Source organism: Neodiprion virginianus, chromosome 4 (genome assembly GCF_021901495.1).
Source record: "Neodiprion virginianus isolate iyNeoVirg1 chromosome 4, iyNeoVirg1.1, whole genome shotgun sequence".
In the NCBI taxonomy this organism is placed as follows: domain Eukaryota; kingdom Metazoa; phylum Arthropoda; class Insecta; order Hymenoptera; family Diprionidae; genus Neodiprion; species Neodiprion virginianus.
The window spans coordinates 5,565,039-5,592,490 of NC_060880.1; the positions used below are offsets into that span (position 1 = coordinate 5,565,039).

The 27,452-nt window shown below is 37.9% G+C and overlaps 1 protein-coding gene and 1 long non-coding RNA gene across 5 annotated transcripts in view; both read left to right on the top strand.

The window, feature by feature from the left end:
• The first annotated feature begins 1,142 nt into the window (after positions 1-1,142).
• On the top strand, positions 1,143-3,593 carry LOC124302339 (uncharacterized). Its single transcript, XR_006907689.1, has 2 exons — positions 1,143-1,205; positions 3,536-3,593. It is a non-coding gene; the product is annotated as an uncharacterized LOC124302339 (long non-coding RNA).
• A 427-nt stretch (positions 3,594-4,020) lies between these two features.
• LOC124302338 (acetylcholine receptor subunit alpha-like) overlaps positions 4,021-27,452 on the top strand; it is a 141,070-nt gene continuing 117,638 nt past the window's right edge. For all 4 annotated transcript variants that reach the window (XM_046758443.1, XM_046758445.1, XM_046758444.1 and 1 more), the window contains exon 1: positions 4,021-4,224. In XM_046758443.1, coding sequence (XP_046614399.1) covers positions 4,021-4,224 — 204 coding nt within the window. The remainder of the gene's footprint in view (positions 4,225-27,452) is intronic.

Sequence of the window (27,452 nt, forward strand, 5' to 3'; positions counted from 1 at the left end):
ACGACGAGCTTATTAGTTATTGAACTGTCGGCTGTGTTTGCCTCGTGGAGAAGGTAAAACCGTTCGCTCCTCTCTTTGTTGCCATTTCACGACCTACGCTACAATGCGTATAATCTGGGAACCAATACTCGCTGTGAACATTACGTCTGTGTCCGTGAGTGTTTACCAACTGTGACTAACTGAAGCAGAAATATACGGGCGTTAATTATCACTCCGAGAAACAGTTATTACCCCTGAAACGTAACGCGTAACATCCAACACCTGACGTGAAAAATATACAACAGCCAACGATTAGTGTAATTGATACCGGCCTCGGTTTTAAATCAACGAAATTTGGGAGGGATGGAGGAAATTCAAAAGAGCGGATAATCGCAATCTGCGCTACCTTTTGTTATTTATTTATTTATTTATTTATTTATTTTTTTTTATTTCTCTCTTCCAAGTCAAACACGCGAAAGTGTCGATAAAATAACTAAACGGAGGATTTTTCACAAAAACTACCCCCAAATCCTAGGATCGCTTACATCGAATCTTACCCGCCTGCCGGACCAATCAAATATAAAACGTCAACGTAAAACCGTCGTTCACCGGTGTAAACAATACCGGCAGCGATAAAAATCGCCTGCGGGGATACCGAAAAGCGTTACAAAAAGAGTAGACGACGGGAAGAAGAGAAGAGAAAAAAAAAAAAAAAAAAAACGAGTAAAAAAAACAATTAAACAAAACAAAAGAAAGCATCGCCGGAGGGTTCGACGGAAGAAGGGTTCGGGTTAATATTCGGGGTTTCTGGCTGGTATAACGGAATGTTGGTAACAGCTGATGCCGGCTCCGCTTTGTCGGAGTCTCTCCCCCCCCCCACCACCACCACCCCCACCCTCTCTCTCTCTCTCTCTCTTTCTCTCCCCGAGAGTGGCGCGCGCAGCGGGTCCAGGCCAGGTCGCAGCATCCATCCCTCGGGAGTCGGGGCGGCCGGTTCCAGTGGCGCCCTCTTTGCCAACAGCCCCTCTCGCCTTGAAACGAGGGGCCGAGGCGCAGTCAGTCGTGGGTGAAGTGCGCGCGAGTGTGCAGGCTGCGCGAACCTGCCGAAGTGCGAGAGGCGAGGAGAGAGAGAGAGAGAGAGAGAGAGGGAGGGAGGGAGAGGATACGACGTGCGCTACGTCGGCGGGAGGGGGCGGGAAATCGGAAAGTGCCCCGACGGTACTTAGGTCAGTGTCCAACCCTCGCCGATCCCTAAACTCTCGCAATTATCATCAACCCCCAGTCGTGGAAATTGAGCGGTTCGAGCCGCGCTCGTTTTTTCCGTTCCTCCTGTCTACCCTTGAGCTTTTTTTTTTCTTTTTTTTCCTTTTTTTTTTCCCTTCATTCGTTACTTACGGTTGAATTTCGCTCGAGGTATTTGTTTTCACTCGTCTTATTCGTACCGCATCTCAAGATAGTTTTTTTTTTCATTTTTTGATCGAAATATTACCACCGACCGAATGACAAATCATGCTTTTTTTTTTTTGACGAGAGTGAAAGAGATGGCGTGAAAATTTGGTCGTATTTAAACGGTGCGGATGTTTAATCGTTTGATTTATTTTACGTAATCGAACTGAAACGATAGTTGGGACTCTTTTTATTAATTCTTGTTTATAAGTCGAGAAGTGTAACTTTGACGAACGTTTTTGCGAGACGATTTGAAATGGAGAATCTAATATCAAGCCTGAGAATCAAATCGGTATTCGAAAATTGGCGAAATATGCTTTTTAAAGTTACGATACGATCGGGAAACGTTACTGCGGCAATTACGAGTGCACCAGTTTTGGAATTCGAGTAACAATTACGCGGTGAAATATCGTCAGCGAGGATCATTGATCGGATTTTCAAATTTCACACACGGCTGAGACATTAGCATTGAAATAATCGCTTTGTTTCTTTCGGGCTTTCCGAGTCGCTCTGAGGGGATGATTTTGAGAGGCGAAAAGATACATCGAACAAATTTTCGAGACCTTTTACGTGTCCGGAGCCTGCACGGAGAGAATCAAAGAACAGATTTGACCGAAAGCTTCGGGAAAATAGGAAAACACGAGATGTTTTGGTGAAACATAATTTTTAAAGCGTAGAATTTACTCTAGAAAGAGTTAAAACTGTTCAGGGTAAAATCTGACGCATTTATAGCGTGAAATATTTTCACTTAAATTTTCTCTTCTCTTTCTCTCCGTGTGCAAAATGTGAGGGGTAGAAGGAGAGCTTAATTCGCGGTGGGTGAAATGAAAGGGCAGCCGTACAACGAAATTTTGCGAAATTCTCAGGAATTTCGCGGAGCCGTTTTCATATCCGTAATGAAATTCAGCCGAGCGGCGCCGCGATGATTCGCTGCAGGTTGAAACTCCGGAATTAGTACATATCTCACTTTAATTAAGATTCGTATCTGGCGTATACTACGAGGCGCGGAAATCCATCCAACCAACCAACCAGCCAAGTATAATTTCGCATCATATCTTGAGAAAGGGATCATCAACGCCGCGAAGCGACAGACTGTTTCTTATCTTAACTTCTCCGGGTACGATACGTGCGCTATAATTATCGGAACAAAGTTTATGCAAATGCAAAACGACGAAGCTGAGAACGACGATAACCGTAAACAGCAGCAAGCATCCGCGAAAAAAACATTTTTCTTTACTTCTTTAAATCCTTTTACCGGAAGTTATTTCATCGGGTTCGTCAGGTTGAATCGTATAATTTTTATCTCAATTCTGCGTTCAGAATTTTACTTCATGCCGTATCGGCAGGAATTTTATTCGATTTATCGTTCTTGCCAATTTCTCCTTTTTTTTTTTTTCTCCACAATTGCAACACGTATTATTATTTCTTACAATCTAGACTAATTATCTTATACTCTTGTACGAAAAGTACAAATTAAATATCTTTGTCATCTTTTAAACAGATATGATATATATATATATATATATATATTACAATCCTGAACTAAGTTTAGCGTATTATCATTTGTCAGAGAGAATCTAAATTACTTTTTGCAGAAATCGTTTCAAGTTTCAGGTTGTCTCGTCTGAGAAAAAAAAAAAAAAAACCCGAACGCATAATATAAGAACGTAATCTCGCAACGAGACTTGACAGAAAATCGTTTCAAAGTTCGGGCATCGAATTCATTCCAATTCTTACGTAAATTCAATGATCAAAAAGTAAAAGGACAAAAAAGTAAGCCGTGTTTTTCCAAATTCCAATCATATCGTACAACCTTACGCACCGTTTCGAACTAACAATCGGGCAGTAAAATAAGTATGTGAAAAACAAGAGCGAAATAGGAAATTATTCAGTCGGCGTTTTCCTTCCAGCCAGTGTGGCGTGAGCCTCGTTCTTACAGGCTATCCCAAATCGAATCCGCGCGATCTCGCATAATAATTCTTCTCGCGTTTTTATGCAGAACTCGTATTCAGGATTGTGGGTCTCCCTCCATTTCCCGCCCCACCTTTTTTCGATTTTCTAAACCCTTCGTCCATTTCTCATCTCTCCAAATATCGCGATCCTTTTTCAGGTTCTCATAGCGAAGCTGTTCGAATCACCGAACACACTCGTGCTGTTTGTCAAAAATCGATTAACGAACGTGAAGTATTGACGATAATAGTTGAAAAAAAAAAAAAAGAAAACTATGTAATACAACAATTGTTCCAAAATTTTCATCAACGTAAAGAAAACTCTCGTCGACGAACGACTGGAGGGGAAAAAAAGGTAAAAAAAAAAAAAAAACTTCACCTTTAAAACACCCGTGACTGTGATAATTATCGAAGCTGGTGTATCAAGACTTGAAGTGAATAATACAAACAACAGTAATAATAACATAACAAGGAGTGTGTACCCTTGAAGTAAATCCACTTTGCTGTGAAAGTGACCGAAGGGATAAAAAAAAAAAAAAAAAAAAAAAAAATAAGATTCGCGGTGGGGTAAATAAGGGTTGGGTCGGGGTGGGGGGGGGTGGAGGGTGGAGGGTGGAGGGTTGGGGGGTGGGGGTGGGGGGCAAGCATGTCCCCGACAATCGGGGAGACTCTCCGCGTTTGGCTTCTCTCGGCGTTGGTCGTCCACGTCGCGGTCGCCGGTAATCCAGACGCGAAACGTCTATACGACGATCTACTTTCAAACTATAACAAACTTGTGCGTCCCGTCGTCAACACGTCGGACGTACTCAGGGTTTGCATCAAGCTGAAACTCTCCCAGCTGATCGATGTGGTAAGTCGTTTGATTATGTGTACATATATATATATATATATATATATATATCTTAGGTTACGTTTATCCGTCTACCAAACCAACCGGGAAGATATTCAATCCGTTGAAAACGGTTGGGATGCGAGATTTGTACGATTGTTAGAGCGATTGCAGGTTTTCGTTAGCGTAACGATTTGAATCGTTTGATAAGGAGAAAAAAGATGTCAGGTTTTCATCGCAATAATGTCGTTGGTCAATTTTTTTTTTTTTTTTTTTTCCTGGCTGTTTACAAATTGTACGTGTTTATTCTACAGATCGAGGGGTCGATCATTGTGAAATAATTGAGGCATACGTGACACAGTTCAAACCCACATAACAATGAATATTTCAGAAAAGCTTCTGAAATCTTTCATGAAAGGAAAGCAACATTTCACAAATATTACAAAAAAAGATTGCTGCAATTTGAAAATTTCCGCGTCAGAAACTTGCGAAGGATTTCTTGATCGTTGTTGTTCGTAAAAGATTCTCATAATCTTTCTATGAAATATTTTATTCAAAGTTTCTTAGAAAGATTTCATGTTATGTGGGTACAAAGAATGCGAAAGCTTACATGGAATGTTAAAGATTACAAAGAATACAAGAGATCACTGTAACCTGTGTAAGCCAGATTGGAACAACGATTAATCCCTCGTTGACTGGATATTTTTCAGTTAGATAAATCTGTGATATTAATTTATTGTTTCACCGACGTTGAATTATTCCAATTGTTTGAATCTCAACCTCAAAAGTTTAATCACGTGACGTTGTGCGATCCTTCGTCATTTTTATGCTTTATTTATTCGTAGATGATAAATTTTTGCGTGCACGTGCTTTGCCCTTCGTTTAATCCTTGCGTTAAACCAATTTTTAATCTCCTCTTGTTTCTCAATTATTTTCTTACTAATTTTGAAACGTAAGTAGCATCGTCGATCACTAAAAATGACAAGCATAAATAATATCTAAATGTAAGAATTAAGTGTATAAGTAAGTTATCGATTTGTCAACGGCCCAGAAAATCAAATTGACGAAACGAACGTTCGTAAATTTTCTTTACGCAAACAACCACTTTGTTTAAATAATCGATCGCTCCGAAACAAAGTGCAACGTTCCACGCGTGATAAATAAACATTAATATATCCGTTGACTTGTAGGCAAGAATTCTCGTAGCGCGTTCCTATGCGAATTACGTTATAATCACACAGCGTAATTTATCTTTTTCGGTGTAATTTTGGTAAAAGCTTGCGGTTCGCGGTTAGGAAATAAAACGAGGGCGCAAATAAAGGGATCGTTTTTGCGGCAGTCTCGTACTTAAAACGGAGCAATAAACTAAACCAAGAGGGACGGTAGCTTTAAACTTTTCTCTCTCTCTCTCTCTCTTTCTTTCTTTCCATGTATAAAGACGACGTAAAAAAATGCACGAAAAACGTTGTTACTTTGACGCGCGACGTTCAAAAATTTCACAATTTTGGCTGGAGAGGCAGGAGGGAGAGTAAGAAAAGAATTGAAGCAAAGAGAAGCGAGGGGAAAGGAGTAAGGAAGGGTGAAGGAATATTTCTCCGGGAGAGAGATTTTTGCCCCTTCCATTATGATGACGGAGAAGAGAGTTTGTTGATGGTTTTAGACGGCACCGAGTCAGGTAGGCTTGCATACCTCGGGGTTGGTACGAGAAAGCTCTCCGATGTGTAACAGCCAGCTTGCGACTCCCCGTGGATAGGCAGTAAACATTTGTTTCCCCTGCGCAGACACCGTCATTTCATTTTCGCTAAGCGTACCGAAATGTAACGCTTCAACGATGCTTCGCGCGCCTTAATATGGTTTATGTAAGTTTGCATCTGTGTGTGTGCCAAGGTGTACATATGCTTGAGTTATGCTCGTGTACAGGCACATAGAAGACTCGGGGGTTTAAATTGACGAAAACTCGCCAGGCTCGAGATTCTCACCAACGCAACGGTATGAATATTGAAATTGTTACTTTGCAACGCGTCGTCTGGTGGATAAAAAAAAAAAAACTTATGGAACCAGACTGAGAGCCGACCGTTTGCCGTGTTTTTTTTTTTATTTTTTTTTTTGCTTGCGGATATAAGTAGAACGGGAATATTGTCGATTACGTTTCACTGATTTATGCGTTATATTCAGTTATTTGAAAGCCAAAATAATTTGGATTTGATCTAGTTAAGATTAAAAACTTTGCGTGTGTGGCGACGAAATCGCACCGACAATCAGGCTCTGATGTCATGAGGATATTTTCGAATATTACGAGTTGTTAATATTATGTTTCGCATGGAAGGTCACCTGGGATTATCGATTTTAACACGGTATTAATTCGTGACGTTGGTGGGGGTAAAAATACAGAATGATGAAAAAGTAGATGGACTTGAATTAATTGATAAATTTCATTTGAAGAATTTAAGAACGTATGAAAGCAAAATATGGAGAAGTAAGAAAATAGAAAGATCAGAGTACGGAATGCCAAAATTTAGAATCGTCAGAATTTTTTTCGTTAATATGTTTTGACCCCTCTGTATCTTGTCTTTTTGCACTTCAACTTTTCACATTTTCGATCTTCTATACTTGCACTTTGTACAGTTTTATAACTCTACGAATTAGATTTTCGTATCTTTGAAAATTCGATATTTCAATCCCATCATTCGCTGATTTCCGGTATTTTGCCTCCTTACAGTTTTTTTTTTTTTTTATTTGTTTTTATGTTTCTCAAAGCTTCTACATTAGATGATTATAATTGATGGTCTTGCAATTCGCAAGGCAGAAGTCTTCATGCGCGTTGTGTTCATGAATATATGATACAATATACAGAAAGTCGAAATATTCTATGGAAAAAATCAAAATGTAAAAAGTCCAATTTTATAAAACCAAAGTTTGGAATCGTTGTAATTTTTTTAATTACACACGAGACAGATTTTCTCATCTATGGAAATTTATTGTTATCGATTTTTTTTTCTACGTGAATTCTTTCACATGCGGAGTCTCCACGAGAAGAGAAAATCCCATACGTGTCGTATTGTTTGTCGAGAAGCAAAGAGGAGGGCTGAAGGTGTCCTTACACATGGAAAACCTGAATAACCTAAAAATGTCAGGGTATTTAAAAGGGTCATGGAAAACCTGAAAATGTACGGGGATTTTTAACTTATTCATGGAAAGATGAGGTAAAAAGTTTACTTTTTTATTTCGAGAAAACAAATTGATTTAAGCTGACTGTTTTTGTACGTTACATGGTTCTTTAATTCGAATTGAATTTGAAAACCGAATAAAGATACTAACAAGCCGAAAAATTCAGGTTTCAGCAACTTACTAGAACTGGGAAAATGTCAGGGAAAAGCTGGAAATGTCATGTCATTTTTTTGTCAAAAATTTGTGTCCACCTTGAGCACTGCAAGCCTCAGTGGGTGAATTAACGTTTCGGAATACCGTTTTACGTCTCTAACGAAGTTTCACGAAGGCGTCCCTCTTTCACCCTCTACGTTTTATTCGTGACGTTGTACTCAATGCGAAAGAGTTTCGCACCCGTTTTTCTTCCTCTCTCGTAACGACACGTTGCGGTTGTATGGATTCTCCGCAAGGAATGAGCTGAAGTCTGAATTATATATATACCTACATTGAACCGAGACGATATTTAAAAAAATGATTTTATAACAATTAATCACTCACCGACAAAAATTTCTATTCATGGTTACCGTCAAACGTCCTTGACTATATTCATTTTTTACCATGACCGAAAAATTAAACACATAGCTCTGGTTACCAAATAAAAATTAGTTTCGTAACCGAAAACAAAATAAAAATCTAGTACGTGGTACTATTTTCGTTATTACGGTGAACAGAATTTTGCTGTAAATGAATTGAAATTTCTTTAACCTTAAAAAACGATAGTCAAATGAAAAATCGTATTTAATGTTAACAATAACCAGAAGATATAGTATCGACGATTAAAAATAAGCCTAAACAGTTACTTACAATGGTAAAATTTTCATCCGATTCCAACGATATAATTCAAACCGTTATTCTTTAACGATAATAATTTTACCAGAATTTTCCAGTAACTATGAAGATTATTGAAATTCTTCTCAGTTCAGCTCCTTATCAATACTCTTAAACCTGGTTCTTCAACACAGTGAGAAAATCAACCAGCAATAAAGAGATTTTTCTTTGTCGTCAATAATGTATCCTGCGATTATCTCCGTTCAGTTATTCTACTACAAATCACTTGAGGGTATTTTTTGCGCGGAGTGAAGTGTTTTATTATACCCGATAGGTAGAGTCCGTTCTCAATAATACGTAAATTATACTGGCTTTAAATAAACAAGGGTTATAATTAATTATTACATCTAACGACGAGCCAGAATCGAAATTATTCGATGAATCGTGTTGCCAAACGTAACGTTATTTCGTTATTTTTTTTTTTTTTTTTTTTATCGAAATTTTCTTCCGCTCGTGACATTTTTCCACGTATTATCGTTATTATTTCCTCAAACATTCGATGATCTCGGGTTTCTATCATCGTTACGGATTTCTTGAAATTTTTTACGCATTTAGGGCGGCTTGCATCAGACATGTAAAATTATTCAGTACATAAATTATCAATTTTTTAAAGTTGTAATTTTTGGATCAATGTTTGGTAAATTGGCTTGGAATTTTTCTCTTTCAATGTCACGTATTTGCGCCTTATTACAAACAAAGGTCGGTAAATAGGCAAACAATATTCGGGTTCGTTCAAGGAATACAGTAGAAACATCCCGCTATGATCAGACTCAGCGTATCGCTTCACTGTATACGTAATGCAGCTGAGAGAGTCAGTTTTTTTTTTTTTTTTTTTTTTTTCAGCTGTTCTCGACCGTATCGGAAATTTTACCGCAGTATTATCTATCATACCTCTGGTAATTGATGGAAAAGATCCTTTGCAAAAATACGAGCGGTGAAGGAAGTAAAATGTCTGATAGAATATTCATCGGTTTCCTTTCGATGGGCAGGATACTTACCTGTACCCGATTCAATCGAAATCCATCGCACTTTTATGCGACTCGTTCAGGAGCAGAACAGTAATTTGTTGCATGTAATTTACACAATCTGAATTCAATTTTCCAAAGCAACTTGAAACTTTTGAACTCTTCTCGTTTTCCACACTCTGACAACGAAGAAACGATACTCTGTTATTATTTTCAGAGTCTCCGTTTCCATTTGACTTTCATTTATCCCCATTCGAGAATCGACTCTGGGATAATGAGATTCTTGATTTTAGAACCGATCAATCGTTGTTCAATCTCTGGACATATTTTTGGTGACTAAAAAGAGCCTCTGAAATAATCAGAATAGGATCAAAATCATTTCAAATGTTCTCATTGTAAAATCTTCTTTCTCAAATCGTTGCAACTATCTCATCCTGTGTTATTTCGAATTTTTTCGGAATCATTTCTATCAAATAGTCGGGATAACACAAATAACGGCGAAAGAGATTTTTTGAACAGTTCTTTCTTGCTTTTTTTATATTCTGACAGAGACGATCCGGTTTACTTAAAGTTTGGATCGATCAAGTATGAACGAAAACTCAAGTTGCTTGGATTAATACATAGTTCCAATGATGGATTTTTCGGGATTCTATAAATAAATAAACAAATCTCTTATTAGACGGTAAGAAATTGTGAAAAATGTCTGACTACTCACGATCAACTCCTTTTTTTTGTTTTTTTTATTGCAACCTTCGGGATTTATAAATCGTAAAAAAACTGTCGTGTTGCGGTAAAAAAATGTCACATTGAGAGAGAATGAACGAATGAATGAACGAATATGTCTGAGAGAAAGAGAGAGAGAGAGAGAGAGGGAGGGAGACAGAAGCAAAAGTAAGAAATAGGTATAAACCGGCAATAGCTATGTTACGTCTCTCAAGATATCGAACAATTCCGGTCCAGAGAGCAGAAAAGAACCCGATTCGATATGCCGGGAAGTGGAAGGCGGACCTTGATCGACCATCTTTGCGATAGGCCTGCGGGATGAAGGCATTGACGAGGAATCTACGCTCTGGCCTTTTTCTGCCGCTGCCCATTGACGGAGCGAGAAAGAAAACGAAGAAATGAGAGAGAGAGAGAGAGAGAGAGAGAGAGAGAGACGCCCGTTCGCTTTCCCCTTGAGTACAAATCGGTATGGATATGTGGAAACTACCCTCAAGCTTTGTTCGGTCAGCAGCAGCAGCAGCAGCGTTAAAGATGGGATGCTCGATTAATGCCTTCTAACCCTGATCGATCCTCCCGCAGGAAACTGGAACAGGATTCCAGGATGCCCGAAAATTTCTAATCCCGTCTATTTTGTTTTTTTCCCTTTTTTTCTTCACCCCCGTGAATGATTTCTCCCCACGAGAGAATCTGACTGACAGCTGTTATCTGGGAGGTACGGAAAAGTGGAAAATGCAAAGATGAGCGACACGGAATTTTTCGGCTATTTTAAAGACGATGTAACGAATCGAGTGATCGGTAAATTGTGCATATTATTTTATGTAGCATAAAGTTGGCCAAGCTTTATTGCCCGGATGCCGAAAACTAAAATACATTGAAACTGAGTTTGTATTGCGGAACAAAAACAAACGGGATGAAAAGCATTGGCGAAAGCCTGAATAATAACTTTAAAGAAACGAATCGATTAGTTTCGTCTGGATCGATCGATTTTTTCCGACGAATAATACACTTGCTTGCAAGTCACTCAGAAACGGCTCAGGATCATACCTGATTCAGGAGTAACCGCGTCGATTTAGGTAAGATTGATAAAAGCTCATCGATTCGATTTTGCGATACAACGTTGGACAAAAAATTGATCGTTACAAACGACGAGTGAAAACTCTTTGGGTAAAGAGAGAATTTAGAGCAAGTTAATAAACGATAATAGTTAGGTGAAAAAAAATTCTTGGATAATTGCATTTTTGATTTTTTATTCTTTTCGGAAAGGTTACAGCGAATGCGTTCGAATAAAATATCACGAGATGCACACGTGGCGAAATGGAATCGGAGGCATTGATCGCAGGGAATTCTTGCGAGGGTGGAATAAAATTACTGGATTTCAATCCGAAACGCGGTGCCGGAAGATTTATACCGCACGTGAAATAGTTCCCTGCGCCGTTCCTTCCGCACCACATTCGGTAAAACTTACAGACTTAAAGGTGCAGAGATCAATTCAAGGCAGGATAAGAAAAGTTTATCTCATCAAAATATCTCATACAAGCACAAAACTCGCAAGGTGGTGAAAAATGCGCTGAATAAAAGATATCTTACGAGCCATTTTTTCTCGTCGCTCGGGCACAAACGTATCTTTTGGTCGTGAAAAAACGAGGCGACGTTGAAGTTCCGAATTTGAAAAGTTCCGGAAGCGCTTAATTCCGAATTATTCGATGGTGAAGCTTGAAGTAAAGAAATATAAAAAGCTTTATGAAACTCGAACGAAAATCCAAAACAGAGAAAGATCAAAGTGGGGAAACACCGAGTCAGAAATTCACAGAACTAAAAATCTTCGATCACTCGGAATTTCCTTGTTTCAGATGTTTAAATTTTCTCATTTTCGCGCCGTCGTAACTTTGACTTGTCGGAATTGAACCCTCTTGGAAGTCTGCGCTTTCCGAACTTTGAGCATCGGGTTTCGAAGCACTAAAAATTTTGTTGCTTCGTCAAAGTTTGATTGCATTACTCAAAGTTTCGCCGTCGAAAAATTTGCTATTTCGACACTTTCGGAAGTTTTCAAAATTCGAAATTTCAACCCGGGCACAAAAATACAGGTCACAAGACATCCTTCGAACGGAAAATTTCTTTTCTTTTCTTCTCTTTCGATGACGTTCACTTTCGTACTGCCTGAATATGCGGCATTAAATTTTTCCCACCTTCTTCAATCGACGCAAAGAATCTAAAGGTTTTACATATCCTGAAACGGGTATCGATCGGAAATCGGTAGATCATTTCGAACTCCTTTTTTTTCTGCCGCGTGTTATGCTGTATCATTGCGTGCTAGATATAAGAGGTTGGGAGTATCAGTTTTACGAAAGCCCCGATAAAGGATCAGCCTCTTAATATGATCCGCGATATTTGAGTCGTAACGCAATTTGGGATTAACGACTGCTCTGCTTAACGAGCCGTGCATCGATATAACAAGACGGGTTTCTGCTGAGCCGGTAATAAAATCTTTGAAAAGGACACGCCAAACGTTATTACACATCACAGTCCAGTTCGAAGGTTCGAAAGTGCGACTGAAGTTGATCGAGTTGAACTTAGTTTAGTTGGAAAAAAATTACTAATAACATAAATTTCAGCTACGGTAGCACGATTATTGATAACCTTGAAGAGGTTGCAATATTGCATCAACTTGTTACGACGATGACAAAAATCTCGTCGTTACTTGATGGATTTTACGTAAATACGTACCGCTCATTTTGTATTCGTAAATGATGAATTTTATACAAATATACAAAATCATCATCCGGGTAACTGTGAAGTGTTTTATTTTTTTTTTTTTTTTGTCTTCTACGTTGAATGATTTTTTCTTGGTTACAATTCATCTGCACTTATGTGTAAAGACGTCAGTAATCGTGTGCTTTTTACCAACCGGAATGCAAGATAGAAAACACAATTTTATTAGTTAGTTTACAGACAATTGACCAAGGAAAAAAATCAGACGTAGTTTATTGAAATCGGTAAATCTTTGCAATTTCTTTATCGTAGAAATGATTCGACAACGTGACTTCTTCAAAATCATAAACAACTGTGTTAATATAGCTAAAATCTGTAATTTTTATTTACTGTTTTCGTACTGATGGAATATTGTTTCAACCAAATTAAACTCGATCAATTTCATTCGCACTTTGAAACGTTCTTTATGTCGTATTTTTGGTATCGATACAGATTTTCGACCGATCTTTAGGTTCGGTTCATCCTTAACAAAAACGCGGAGCTGAAGTGGCAAGTCGAACGTCAAAATGCTCAGCGTGAAGCTTTCTTGCTCAACTCGAAGGTTAATTTGCCCGCCAGGTGGTTTGGATTAATGGAACCGATTAACCGTCCGGACCTTCTTGCTGAGTTTGCCACAAATTCACCGACCGAATGGATTTCAAAGCTGCTACATTTGAATACAGCTTGCAAAATTATCGCAACGTTGCAGTTGCAGCGGGCGGACAAATGTGGAGGAACATTATGCAAAATATCTCTCTTGATTGTGTCTCCCGCCCCCCCCCCTCTCTCTCTCTCTCTCTCTTTCTCTCTCTCTCTGTTTCTACGTGCAGTGACATGTCTCTACACGGAGCTTGCAAGCTGCGGGCTTCGTACTGCGTCGGGTTACTGGCTCAGGGTTTACCTTGCAAACTGCAGACTTGCCATATGCAGGCGTGCAAACGTGCGCACATCACTCGCAGGTTTATGGAAATCTGCAGCCGAGGGACTCGCGACGATGTCAAGAAATGTACCTGGGGAGGAGTTGAAATTTCGAATTTGAAACGTTCCGAAAGCTTGAGATTCCCAATTTTTTCGTGCGGAAAATTAGAGTAAAGGAGTCAAACTTTGACGAAACATCAAAGTTTCGAACGGTTCGAAACCCGACGCTCAAAGTTCCGAAAGGACAAAATGCCGGAAGGCAAGTCAAAGTTCCGAAAGTGCAGACATGAAAAAATTTGAACTTCAGAAACATCGAAATTCCGAATGATCCAAGATTTTTAGTTCCGTGAATTTTAGGCTTGGAAAAAATTCACCAATCTGAGCTTTTTCTGTTTTGGATTTTCGACATTTTTACTTTCGGAATCCTGGTGATTTCGATTTTTGGTTTTGTTGATTTTTTAAACCCACTCGTCGAATAAACTACTCTATGCGGGTACATTTTAACCTTCGGAATTTGACTCTATCGAAAATTTGTTTTTCGGAATCGTGGATTTCGGAACTTTAAGGCCGTCGCGTTTTCCGACCATTCGAAGCTTCGTTGTTTCTTCAAAGTTTGATTTCTTTACTTCAACTTTCGTCGCGAAACAATTCGGAATTAGGCGCTTTCGGAAGTTTTCCAATTCGAAACTTGAATCCTGCCCCAAGTACCTCAGCTCGCAGTTCGTTAATCGAAAAAAATCTCAATTCAAAATTAAATTCGATTCTAAATTGCTTATAAATGCGAGTCCGTTTCGATGAAACTCATCCCGAACAGCACAAATGCAGGTCGATTCGACCCTTGCGCGTTAAACTTCCCCTCTTTACGGGTATACGTATATTCCACCCATACGACTGTACAACGCGACTAGCTGTCGAAGGTAAGCTTGACGGTGGCAATAACATCCCCTCCCTCGAATCGTGGTACGTGGCACCCTAATCTTCTGGCAGCCCCTTAGATAGTGGGGCATAAAGCCGGTACATGACCCAAACATTATCTCTGAACTCTCGAAACGGCCCGGCGAGAACCCAAAGTGTTTAAACAACCGGCGACCCCTCAGACAGCTGAACCTCCCTTTTGGCTTCTCTCTCGTCACGACCGGCGGCGGAGGAGGTGGAGGGTTGACGAGCCAATCTTCTTATACTCACACCTAATCGCTAACTCCTGACAATCCCTTTTCGACTCGGCTTTTACCCGGGGAAAAAAGGAACTTTGCCGATACACCCGCGTCACTAACAAGGAAGTTATCCCAGCTCGATCTCTCGGATTTTATTTTCTTTTCTAATATGTTGCTGGAAACTAAAAACTAAGCGAGACATTTATATATTTTTTTTTCATCTGCCGTTCGACACTCTAAGGGGATGAAACGACCCTCTGAAGTATCGCATGTCAAGCGACGATTTGGCAGGTATTTTTTTTTTTTTTTTTTAATTGAAAAAATTACATTTTTCATTTCTCGTTACGAAAAAACTTTTCCAGTTGGATTGGTTGCAGTTTTCAGTCGTCTATTACTCTAAGCCACGTATCACGGTTTGCAATCTATTCTATTGCTTTTCGACACGAATTTTATACACGAAGTTTCGACTCTCGTTTGTCACATTTCGGAACTTGACGACCGTTTCGAAACGGCGGGTCTGCAAATTTCTGTTGGGAAAGGTAATAAAGCTCGCAAAAATTGATCAGAGTGTCAAATTTTGTACATTAAATTTCCGCCGAATGATATCGTATACGATCTGCGATCGTCGTAATGAATTTTCACGTTTTGAACCTGTATTTCATCATTTATCCCGGCAGTGGCTGAGCTTCCTTACAAGAATTAGGAAACGTAATTGAGCGAATTTTGACGACGCGCGTTTCACCCCTAATTCGCAATTGCACAGCTCCGGATGTTTCTCGTTAGCTCGAAGACTTGATGATAAATTGGCGGATGAATTATATATCCAAGTATATTAGCAAGTTTTACCCCGAAGACTGGATGCGAGAAACGCGTCAGCTCGACGCATGTTCCGTATACCAGATTTCCGCTTCAAGGTAAAATAATTTAATATCCCGCATCATGGAGGCACGAGGCCTAACCCGATACCACCCCCGCTATACGTTACAAATTTCACCCGTGTTTCTATGCTAGATTAACGTAACATCCGGCTGATCCAGAGTCGCTGGCGGCTGGATCTGATTTCCCTTACACGTAGGTTCGTGTCTCGATACTTACATGGATATACATACGATAAGTCGCAACGGAAAAACCATTCTCACCTATTTTACATCCATTTTTTGTACATTGAGAGAATTTTTAAAAATTTTTTTTGCAGATTTTTTCTAGTTGTGACGGTATACTCATAGGTTTTCGATACTCGAGAATTATTATCGCGATGTAACAAATTGATTTGAAAAAAATCGTGAAAGTTGAAGGAAGGATTCATTCCTGAGAAAGTTACCACTCTACACGTATATACATGGTTTACATAATTTATGAGTTCTTCGGGTAGCTGATGCCGAATCTGAAATCGTATTTTCACAAATTTAAAATAGCGGATCCAGTACAGCGGATGAAAATTTCAAATTCTATCGAATCCGGGGGAAAAAAACTCTGTCCAGGCTTTTTTATCCGAAATTAAAATTTAAAAATTGAGTAGGCCGAATCCAATCAACGACCTCAAAAACCTCTGCGGAGAGTTTTTTGACCGTATTGAATCAAATTTGAAATTTTTGCCCACCGTATTCAATCCATTGTCCTGAATTTTCAAAATCTTATTTCAGATTCGTAATCAGCTACCCTAAAAACGTTAGGATACTATCTTGTTATAAAAGTTAACTCACGATCAGTACAATAATGTGTGACTCGAAAAGTTGACGTATTTTAATAAGAAAGTGATGAAGGAGGTTCTTTTTTTTTCTCTCTGGTGTTTGGTAAAGAAGATTTGCCCCGTGTACGTTTATCAGAGTGTTTCAAAAATTTTTTCAGGTTGAGATGAGGATTCAGGATTCAAAGATGATGAATTGTTGAATATCGTTTACACTGGACTTTTTATTTATTTATCAAACATTTTTAAGAACTTACGCTGGATGATAGCGAATCAAAAACTTTGTATTCAACACAAATGTCACGATGCATAATGTAACAACATATCGATCGGGAAGTTTATTTTCCTCAATCAAAACTTTATATCGAATTGTGAATATTTCATGTGTCAATTGAATTATTAATGCATAATTCGTCGTCAGATACAATTCCGAAACATAAACCGGAGGCCAAGTATTGCAAGTGCGTGTCTTATTTACGGCGTGAATTGATATTTTGATTAATACAGGCAATGAAAAAAAAAACAAAAATTGTATCCACTTTTTAATAGATAAAAAAAAAAAAATGTCAGAAAGAAATAATGAAAAATCGAATGAGGACGATCTTTCGCATAACTTGGAACGCTCATTTTTTACCCAGAATATTTCTTTTAACGTAAAGAAACTTTTTAGGGGTTTCCACGTTGAAAAATGGCAAGTTATTATTATTATTATTTTTTTTTTTTGCAACACCCTAACGTCTACAAATGTATCACGGTTCCGATGTTATTCAAGCCTCACCTTCGCCGGTCGACCGCTAAACAACGACCCTGCCTAAACAGATTAACCCCGAAATTGTTCCTCTCGTACGGCTAACGAGGTAGCAAACATATCGACGAAGGAGATTCGCGAATTTACGAAAAACAGATACAGCGGCTGTTGAGCGTTGGTGTTGCCAAAAATCGATACTATTCGACGGTTACGTAACTATTATACTGACGTTGATTTTTTATAATCGTTATATTCTCTTCAGAAATAAAAAAAAAAAAAAAAAAATCGAATGTGTTTGCTTGAATTGCGTAAAAAAAAATAAAGAAAAGAAAACAAGATCAGATAACGATGATTCATTGTCATTTTTTTTTGATCATAAAATCGATTTCCGTACAACGTTTGGAAAATAAAAAATTTTGCTGCAATTCGTCGAAATTGTTTTGTAAAAAATAAACATTGGCAATCTCAGAGTCAACTCGAACGAATTTATCAAGTTCTGTACAATTTTCAAACGAAGCTTCGATGGTTTAAGCTTTTTTTTTTTGATATAACGAATGCCTAATGTATAAAAATCTCGTTTTAGAATTGAAGAAAATTATTGATTTTCGTTAGCACGGTTCAATTTTAAAGCAGCGGAGAAATTTTCACAGAATCGTCAATTACATTGAGAGGACTTTGCGACTTGTTCCGCATTTAGGAACAAAATACAATTAATTTCAGAACAAGAGAGTTATTCTTCGCTTTTCCGAAAACGTGTAATAACGGAGCGTTTAATATTTGACTCTTCTTCTTATTCGTGGAGCCTTCGGGCCTTTGGAAAGCTTTCCCGCTTCAATGCCGCGACCGGATCGTTGCGACTTCGTCAAGAAACCTCGCACAACTTCCTTGGGGGGTTCAACGATCAAGAAGCGAGTTAATTTCGCTCCGAGGACTCTCGGCTTTTGATTTTCCAAATCGATTTCCCCAAACTTGGTCGAACAACTGAAAAATTACACTTTCGCGTAGGATTTTCCTCGCGTAATTTTGTCCGGGAACGACGTTGATTTCTCAAATTTCTTTCTTAACACAACCGACGTAGAGTGAAAAATAAAATGACAAACAAACCTTAAGGGTGGATAACACGCCTGAAGATCAGTTGTCGAAGCTGTTTGGTTTGGAAAGCGGAAAGGTCGAGAGAGGCCGGGGGCAGATTTTCGAGTTGAAGAAGAAGACTCGGGGAAATCGCTAAGTGCCGAGATCAAAAGTGGGCCGAGAGTGGAACGCTGCTCGAGGTGTTTGGGAGGGTTCAAATTACAAGATTAATAGTGACGAAATACGGGGCGAGTTGGGAAGAAACACCGCGAAAGGGGGAGAGAGAGAAAGAGAGAGAGAAGGGGGAGGGGGGGGGGTGGTGGAGGCTTTCGACGGGGCGCTTTTTATTTCCGGGAACCAAAAAGGGGTTAACCGGCCTCGTAATTCAAAGAGAGAGAGAGAGAGCGAGAGAGAGAGAAAATGGCGCGCGTGTCTTGAATGTTTCTCAACAGAAAAGCTCGATTATTGCATGTTTGGTATCGCGAAACGCCTGAAGAAAACCTGTCAATATTTGTGAGAATGGTTGAAGGCAAATTTTGTTTCATTTAAGGATCGATAGATATTTGCTCGGAACAGTTTCGATCGTTTTAGGAATTTTTGAATAATATTTTGACGCAGCGTAATTGAATAAATTTTAATTAAGCAGCTGAAAATTTTCGGGAAATTTTGAGGTTCTTTCGTCGCATGATGAAATTTTCTCCACAGCGAGAGAAACTTTTAATTCCGGTTACCGCTCGGTCCTTATGTATTTTCATTTTTTACCACAATCGAAAAATATTGTTCTAAGTAGAAAATGAAAATTAGTTTTCTAGCTGTTACCGAAAAATCTAGTATCCGTTGCTATTCTTTACCATCACGATCGCTGTTGCTATATTTTCTTACAACTGTTGCGAAAATTTAACGCTCGTGCAAGAATAAATTGACGTTGAAGCCTTTTTTAAACTAAAAAAGTAGAGTAAACCTCAGAAACTGATTTTGCTTTGCAGTAACCAAAAAGGGATCGACGATAGCGCAAAATTGTTAGGCGTACCTCGTTTTTCGTAATTCCAACATTATTCAAACAGTTTTTCTAACGATACCTGTTTCACTCAATTTTTCTAGTTGCTGTAACAAATGAAATTTTTCTCAGTGTACACAATTCACGGGTTTCATGAAAATTATATACCTACGCTGATGTTTCTCAAGAGTGGAAATGAATTTCTAATTTCTATGTATATATCTGTAATGAAATCAAATTATTTATACGAAGTTTACGGTCAACATTTTGACCCCGGTGTGCGGTGTAAGGGTTAAACAATTCTACAGTGTTGTATTTCCGTTATTTATCGTCATTGCGGTATCGGAAATGATATTTGCAGGTAAACGGAGTCAATTTTCGATCCCCCCCCCCCCCCCCCCCACCCCCCGCCGCTCCTTTGCCAAGTTAAATATAATCTGTATTAATCAGACGGCAGGGGATTCACAAGCAGCTACATCGTAACGAGCGAGTCACTTTTTGCGAAGGATCAAGATAAGCGGAAACTTTGCTGTTACCTAATTTGCTAAGCCTACCGAGCATATTATATACGGGTATATTTGCCGAGTACCGCAAAAAAAGGGGTTTTGGCAAAACCTCCGGGTGAAATATTTTCACCCGACTAACGGCTCGTGTCGCTTTGTCGTTTTTCCACCGATATTCCATCAGTTTTCCGCTTTCATTACATTCTTCTGCTTTCAGTATTTATTCGCTTCTTTTTTTTTTTTTTTGTCTTTCCACGCTGAAGGGTGCAATTCCGGAAATAATTGACCCATATTTACTCGGACAACAACGTCCCACATTTCTTCGGGTAATTGAACGTGCAACGCATCATCTGATCGATACGATTTGTTTTCTCCCGAAAGAATTATTCACGATTATTGTATTCTCGATCGATTCGGAATTGAAATTTTTCGTTACCGTTCCAATTCATAGAATTTACTCCGACGGTGAAGTTCATTTTCACATATTTTTAATTAACTTTTGAACCTGTAAATTGAACTATTCCGGTAAGCGTTTTCTTAGTCGAGTATTCAACGCAATGTGAAGGGAATGAGAAAGTCGTTGACGATTCGATAACTTTCATGACAAGAAATCGAACCGAGGAGAGAAAAAAAATATTGAAGGTTAAAACCGGATTTACGATTGATTTACGTATTATTATTAGTATTTATTATAGTATTTATTATATTTATTAGAATTTACGAAAAGATCACTTTTGCAATTTTTATTTTATCCTTCTCCGTTTTAGTTCTTCGGGTTTAAATTCACACCCTCAACTTTTTTTCTTATGACAATCTAGAGTTATCTAGGAGATTCGGGTGCGTCAAACTTACACCTGAGTTCAGATTTTTTTTTTTCCATAAGGGCAACAAGGGTGCACTGAGAGAAATTTTTAATTCCGGTTACCGCTCAGTCCTTAACTATTTTCATCTTTTACCACAATCGAAAAATATAGTTCCAGATAGAAAATGAATACTATTCTTTCTCGTAACGATCACCGTTGCTATATTTTCTTGCAACTGTCGCGAAAATTTATTTTTCTCAGTGCGAACATTCGAACACTCGAATTTCTCGCCAGAATTCAATCAAACTCGCGAATATGCAGCGACGCGTTTGTGTAGCCCGAGTATCGTCATAACTCGTATGAAACAACTGGCAGGTCGACGGGAATGCTATACGAGTATATAATATATATATATACCTAGTAGAATTACGGTGAAGATATAATGGCGAATGTAATTACAATCCTCTGGAGAGCAGAGAAGACTTCGTGCTGTCCGAGATAAACGGGTCCGTCGGTTTCCTCAGGTTGGTGGGTGATTCGAACCCCGTTTTCATCAAACTATCTGCAAACCCACCCTCCCGAAACGTACCTATTATATTCCACCGGACTGGTATGCGTTGACGAGACACACTCGGGGAAATATTTGTGGATCCGAGATACATTTTCGGCTACAATATTACGTGCTGACATAAATTCGGTGGAGAAAAATCGGTGACGGGATTTTTGGAAATTCGGGAAAAGTTCATTGTCTCGAGCATTGTAAAACAAGCCCTGATTTATTAAAATTGAATGAATGCATGTTTTATGTTATATTTTTGAAATGATTGATCCTGGAATGAATAATAATGGGACACTTGTCAAGCAGGAATCAGTCGATGGCAAAGATTTTAACCACGAGCTAAGAGGTTGGCTTAGCAAAATACAGAGCCATACGAACAAACGGTTATCGTCTTTAAATGAGCTGCAATCTCGTCAGGTATTCAAAGTTGCGTTACTTTATACTCACAGCCGTGAGAGCGTATTCGACTTGTCGAAATCGCAAACAGCTTTGGAAAGTAGTTACTCCGATATCGTTTGAAATCACTTCGAAATCACTCGAAATTGCTTCGAATTGCTTGAGATCGCTCGAAATCGCGTTTAAGGGGGTATTCTAGTGTAGAAATTTGAAAAAATCGATTTTTTTTTTTTATATTTTCAAAGCTTAACCTTTCAAGAATGTGTCCTTAAAAGGACAAGTCAAAATTTCAATTATTTTCAGAGATATAGCTATTTTAGTGACACGTCTTCAATACTAGCTCGGCTGGAACGAATTTTACTCGAAACTTTACACGCTTTTTTCTCAAAACTACATTTTTCAAAACGGTTGACATGATTTCTCAAGTTCTATTGAACCGATTTACTTGAAATTTGGTGAGAATCTTCTCAATACATGTCTCTATCGCACGAACTATTATTATAACGAAATAATAATTTTTACTATTTTTAAAAAATTCAGAAACGTCCAAAAAAGTAAAAAAAAACGTATTATTTTTTCGGACAGCCGTAATTTGGCAAAAAAAAATTTTTTTTGCCTTTTTTTTAGTTAGTACGATAGCTGCATTTATGTAGATTAATAATCTTTTTTTTTTTTTTCTGATTTTGAAAATGCTTACAATCGTGACAACATTGGCGCGCCATTTTTTTTGTACCCCCCACTTCAACAACTCATAGCACTTTCAATTTTGTATTTTTTGACTTGTTTTTTTTTTTGTAATCGTGAAATAATAATAAACGCCTGATAAAAAAATGGATGGTAAAAATATTTTTTGTTTTTTGTTTATAGCACTTCAAAAAACACCTCAAATTCATGCCTCTACACTAGAATACCCCCTTAATTGCGTGAAATCGCTTGAAATCACGTTTAATCTCTTGGAATCGCATGAAATCGAACGTATATTTTTACTTGTTGAACTGGCAAACCGCTTTAAAAAACACTCGCTTGAAAAACCAATTCGGAAAGCAGTGACTTTAAAATCGCTTGAAATCACTTATAATCGTTTTAAATCACTTAAAATCATTTGCAATCGATTGAAATCGGTAGAAGTCGCTTTAAATTGCTTGATATTGTGTGAAATCGGACGTATATTCGCACTCGTTGAAATGAAAAGTAAACCACTTTGAAAATTAGTCACTTTAAAAATGTCTTGAAATCACTCGAAATAGTTTGGAATTGCTTGAAACGGGTCGCAATCGTGTGAAATCGCACGTGTATTCGTACGTGTTGAAATCGCGAATCACTATTGGCAAAGCCAGTAACATTAAAATCGCTTGAAATCATTGCAACAGCCAATCACCGATCTAAGAGTGAATCTCACCTCGCTTAGCCGTAAATAAGAAAAAACGTAATATCTTATCGCTGAAAAAAAGAATCTATACTTGAAATTCCCCGCGGACTATTTCCGCTTGTGATTACCTCATTTGTTTAAAATAAAAAGAAAAGCAAAAACGTAAAATCCGGTTACAAGTAAAAGCTTACGGAAAAACGTTGGAAATATTACGACTGAATAAAATGGCTCAAGTTACCGTTTATTATACCTACACGAAAGTTTGCCGCGACTCGCATTGAACAAAGCCTGCGGATTAATTTATCATATCGAGCCATAATTTTGGTTCATCATTAAATATTACATATAGCCATACGACAATTCCGCAGAGTTCCGAGGCTGTTGTATGATTAATTATTATCACTCGCCGTTCCGTTACCTTCATTAATTATATTTCCAATGTAACGATGCGTACACTTTATATAAATAGACACAAATACACACACACACACACACACGCCTGTGTATAGAAACGGGGATACAAAGGGTGCAGAAATTGGAAAAGAAATTGTTTTCGTCCCGTTCAACCTCGAAAAAGCTCGCCGCTTGCACTCTGGCTGCCATCTGCCGTCTGCACTCGCTAACAATCGGAGATTACGAACATTGTGAATACAGATCTTTTACGCCGCCGGAGAAAAGTGGCCGGCAAAATATACTCACGGCTGATCAGCACCCTTTCAATTCACCGAGAAATCAATAACGTCCGCGTATCTTTTCTCACTCCCCCCCCACCGCCTTCCATCCTCTTCTCAACCTCCACTCCAACTTTCTCTCGACATTTCTCTCGTTTCCCTCTCCTCTTTATCCCTACGCTCCCAAGTCCAGAACCTGTTATAAGAAATAACAGTTTTGATGAGACTGCGAGGTATAAGATATTGTTTTTTGATTTACTTTTTCGATGGTCTGAGCATTAACAAATTGACTATTTTTTTTTTCTTTTTTTTAATCGTACTCAGCACACCCGGCGTTGAATCGACTCCACGGCATCTTCGCCGTAAATTCCGTACGAAAAACATTGAAGATAATATGATTTGATCCAATATAATTGATAAAATATAGGAAAAATCGTTGATTCAGTGAGTGATGATTTTTTTTTTTTTTTTTTTTTTTTGCCAGTAGAACGATGTATTTTCCGATATCTCGTCGTTTTATGACATTTTTCATTTTTTCACGTTGTCAAAAATAACTAAATTGCGCTGTAATATCACGATGGTTGAAGAGTATTTTTTCGACTTACTCGAATCTATGTATCAGTTTCTACCCAGTAATTTTTGACGCGGGGTTCTCGGCGATCCCTGTTTGATATCTGTAGATGTTAATCAAAATCGCAAAATTTCTGCTTGACTATTTTCTGTTTTCAACAATCGTCGGTTTTCAACGTTCATAGTTTCAAAAGGCCTGAATCTGAACTTTCATCATCGTGCATCGATGATTTTCTTCCCTCGTGTAATGTCAAATTTTTTTTTTTTTTTTTTCAATCTTCGCTGCAACACTTACAACGAATTAGTCGAACGATCGGATAAACCGGGGTGGAAAAACGAGGAATACCTAAAGAGTTTGAATAAAAAATCATTTGTCTGAGAAATATAATGAAACGTATAATTGTTGTGTTAAACGTTGAAATTTGACGCACAATGTAATAAAATCGTACTACTGTACCGTCAGATTTTGAATTCGTACGAGTTAGTGTAATATCGTGAAATTTATCTATAATAATATTAACGGCAACGAAATCGTCGTTCATACAGCTCCGATTTATACGGATCATAACTTCAGTCCCGGTATTGATGAATATCTGGAGGATTGAAAAGCGGACGGGGAAGTGACACGCGGGATATTATATTCGCGGATCGGAATATTTCGATTATAGGTATTTCATGCAGCTCTTTATATATTTCCAATACAGGATTATGTATATATATATATATATATATATATATATACCTATAAATGTGTAGCTGCAGCAGCAGCGGCATCAAAGAAAACAGCGGAAAACGAGGAAAATTGCGGAACCGGTCGAGTTTCCTTTTTTTCTTTTCTTTTCTTGATTAATACAAATTTCTCGTATATACAAGTATAGGTATAATAAATAACACGGTTATACAAAATTACTCAGGAAGCGGTTGGAGGAGAAAACTTGAAACTTAATTCCAGCCGTGAATATAAAATCGTACAGGCAGTTGGTGTAAAGTTATGTTATTCCGCTTTTCACCAGCCGAAAATATTCGTGTCCGTTTTTTTTTTTTTTTTTTTTTTTCATATTCTAGAAACTTTGGAGATAATACAAGTTTCGGAGCAAGTTTAGAAAATTGTTTCCAAGTTTGTGAAATTCCAGCGAATTAGTGAAACAACAAAAACAACAAACAAGAACCTGAATCTCATTGTCAGATAAAATGACATCAAAATTCATTTACATTTTTATTTTTTTTTTTTTTTTTGAAATATTTTCACCTTAACTGCAGAAGTTCGAATGAATTCTTGTGAATTATAAAGATTTGATTCAAATAAATTATCTTGTGCACATTCATAGAATGTACGTAATCATTATTTATTTATTTATTTATATCAATTATCCTGTAAGCCTGCCAAAGGTCAACGGATAGAAAAAAAAAATAAAAATTGTCACAACGCTTCGACAAGTTTGGTTTAAAATTTCGTGAAAAATCGAAAACATGAAGTTATATACACTTTTTTTCTGTTCGTTTCAGACGCATTGAATTTTTTCTCAACAGCAGCAGATAATTGTTGTATTTTATATTTTATATTGACGCTATTCAAAAAAGGTTTTATTCACCGTATCTGCCGTGTTTCCTGCCTAGAGTTCGCCTCTTGGGCTTTTCTCTCGCTCTAAATTAATAAATAAATAGAAAAAAAAACAAAAAAAAAAAATATATGTATATACGTATCATAAGAGAACCAATTATTATCACACAATTTTTTGCGATCACGAGTTATAGAGAAGGAAGTGACATTTCGCAGATAATTGAATACGAAAATATCGACGATCGCGTCGTCGCTCAATCCTTGAAACTAGATGAAATTTGATAAATAATACGCGGCTCGTGAGATTCTGGCACGCGATGCGAACCGAAAAGGCTCCTTTCACCTGAAACACGGAGTCTGCAGCTGATCGAACAAAAACTCTTTCGTGACATCTCGCCTCTCTTCTGATTTTTTAGCGTTGTTAGTTTCAACGGAGTGTTTTTCTTTTTTTTTTTCTCCTTTTTTTTCACTTTCATTAATTTTTCTTTTCGTCTTTCTCTATCGCATCGCAAATCATTCATCCCCACTCATCGTCAGTTCACATCAGTTGATCAACAAATATATAATATTCACCCGATTTTACTTCCGTGAGTTAATATTATCGCAAATGAAACCGATGAAATATCGAAATTCAATCGGGAGTATGTATATATAATTATATATAAATAAAAAACGAAAGAAATGAAAACATGCATACCAGAAAAAGTTCACTGAATATTTTTTCAAACTCATTCCAACCGATCAATTTATTCATTTCGACGATACTTAAAGTATAACTTAAACGTAAAATTAATTGAAAATTATCTCTTTAATCTTCTATCGACCGTTTAAAGCCGCTCGCAGATCTTTTGCAATGAATCGACATTTCCATTCTCGTTCTTTCGCTATTCATCTTTATTTCTCTCCGAGTTTATCGCCTTTCAAGGGTTACGACATATTGTAGTAGAAAATATGAAGAGAGGCGTTTGATTATTCATCCCATCAAAATGGGAAACTTTTTTCGGCCGAGCATAATATCCCGGTTCTTATCCTCGTCCATTTTTCGCCTCGCATAGCGTATATTCTCCGACATCTGTTCTCATATCCTCTAGTTTCATAGACGGTTTTACGATTCTTTCGAAACCCGTATCTCATACACGAAGACACGTAAGAGTGACGCTGAAGGAAAACTTAGCGATGTTGCTTCGAGACAAAAGATAGACTCGCAAAACGAGAGATGGTGAATACTTTTTTCTTGCAACGTCGATTCGTGTTCGTTTTAATCTTTTTAATCTTCATTTAGGATTTTATACAATCTCTGCTGCAGGTGTGTTTTTTCAACAAATATCGAGCGATGATAAGCTACGGAAAAAGTGGATGAATAAAATTGGTTCGAGCTTTTCGAATTATTAATTTGAAAGCTTACAAGTCGGATTTGGATTTTCCAGGATCTCTAATTCTCTAGGATAATTATAATATTGTAAGTTTCAATTTTAGTTGAAAATCGAGTCGAAAAATAACGGTGGAATAAAAAATTCAGCTCTCTAATAATTCGCTCTGAATTTAGTCCAAAATTGGCTTGTCGCAAAGATCAAGTCTTCTTCGTTTTTTCAAAAATACCGGATATCACACCTCGACAGTTCGAATTATTCGGAGTTCGAGTTCCTGGCGGTGGTTTTACTCAAACTTTTCTCATATCTGTAAGGCTGACACGCGTCAATTTGAAACGAAATGAACCCGCACGTCAAATCTGAGCAACGAAGTTACGATGTTGTTTCTTTCATTCTCGCGT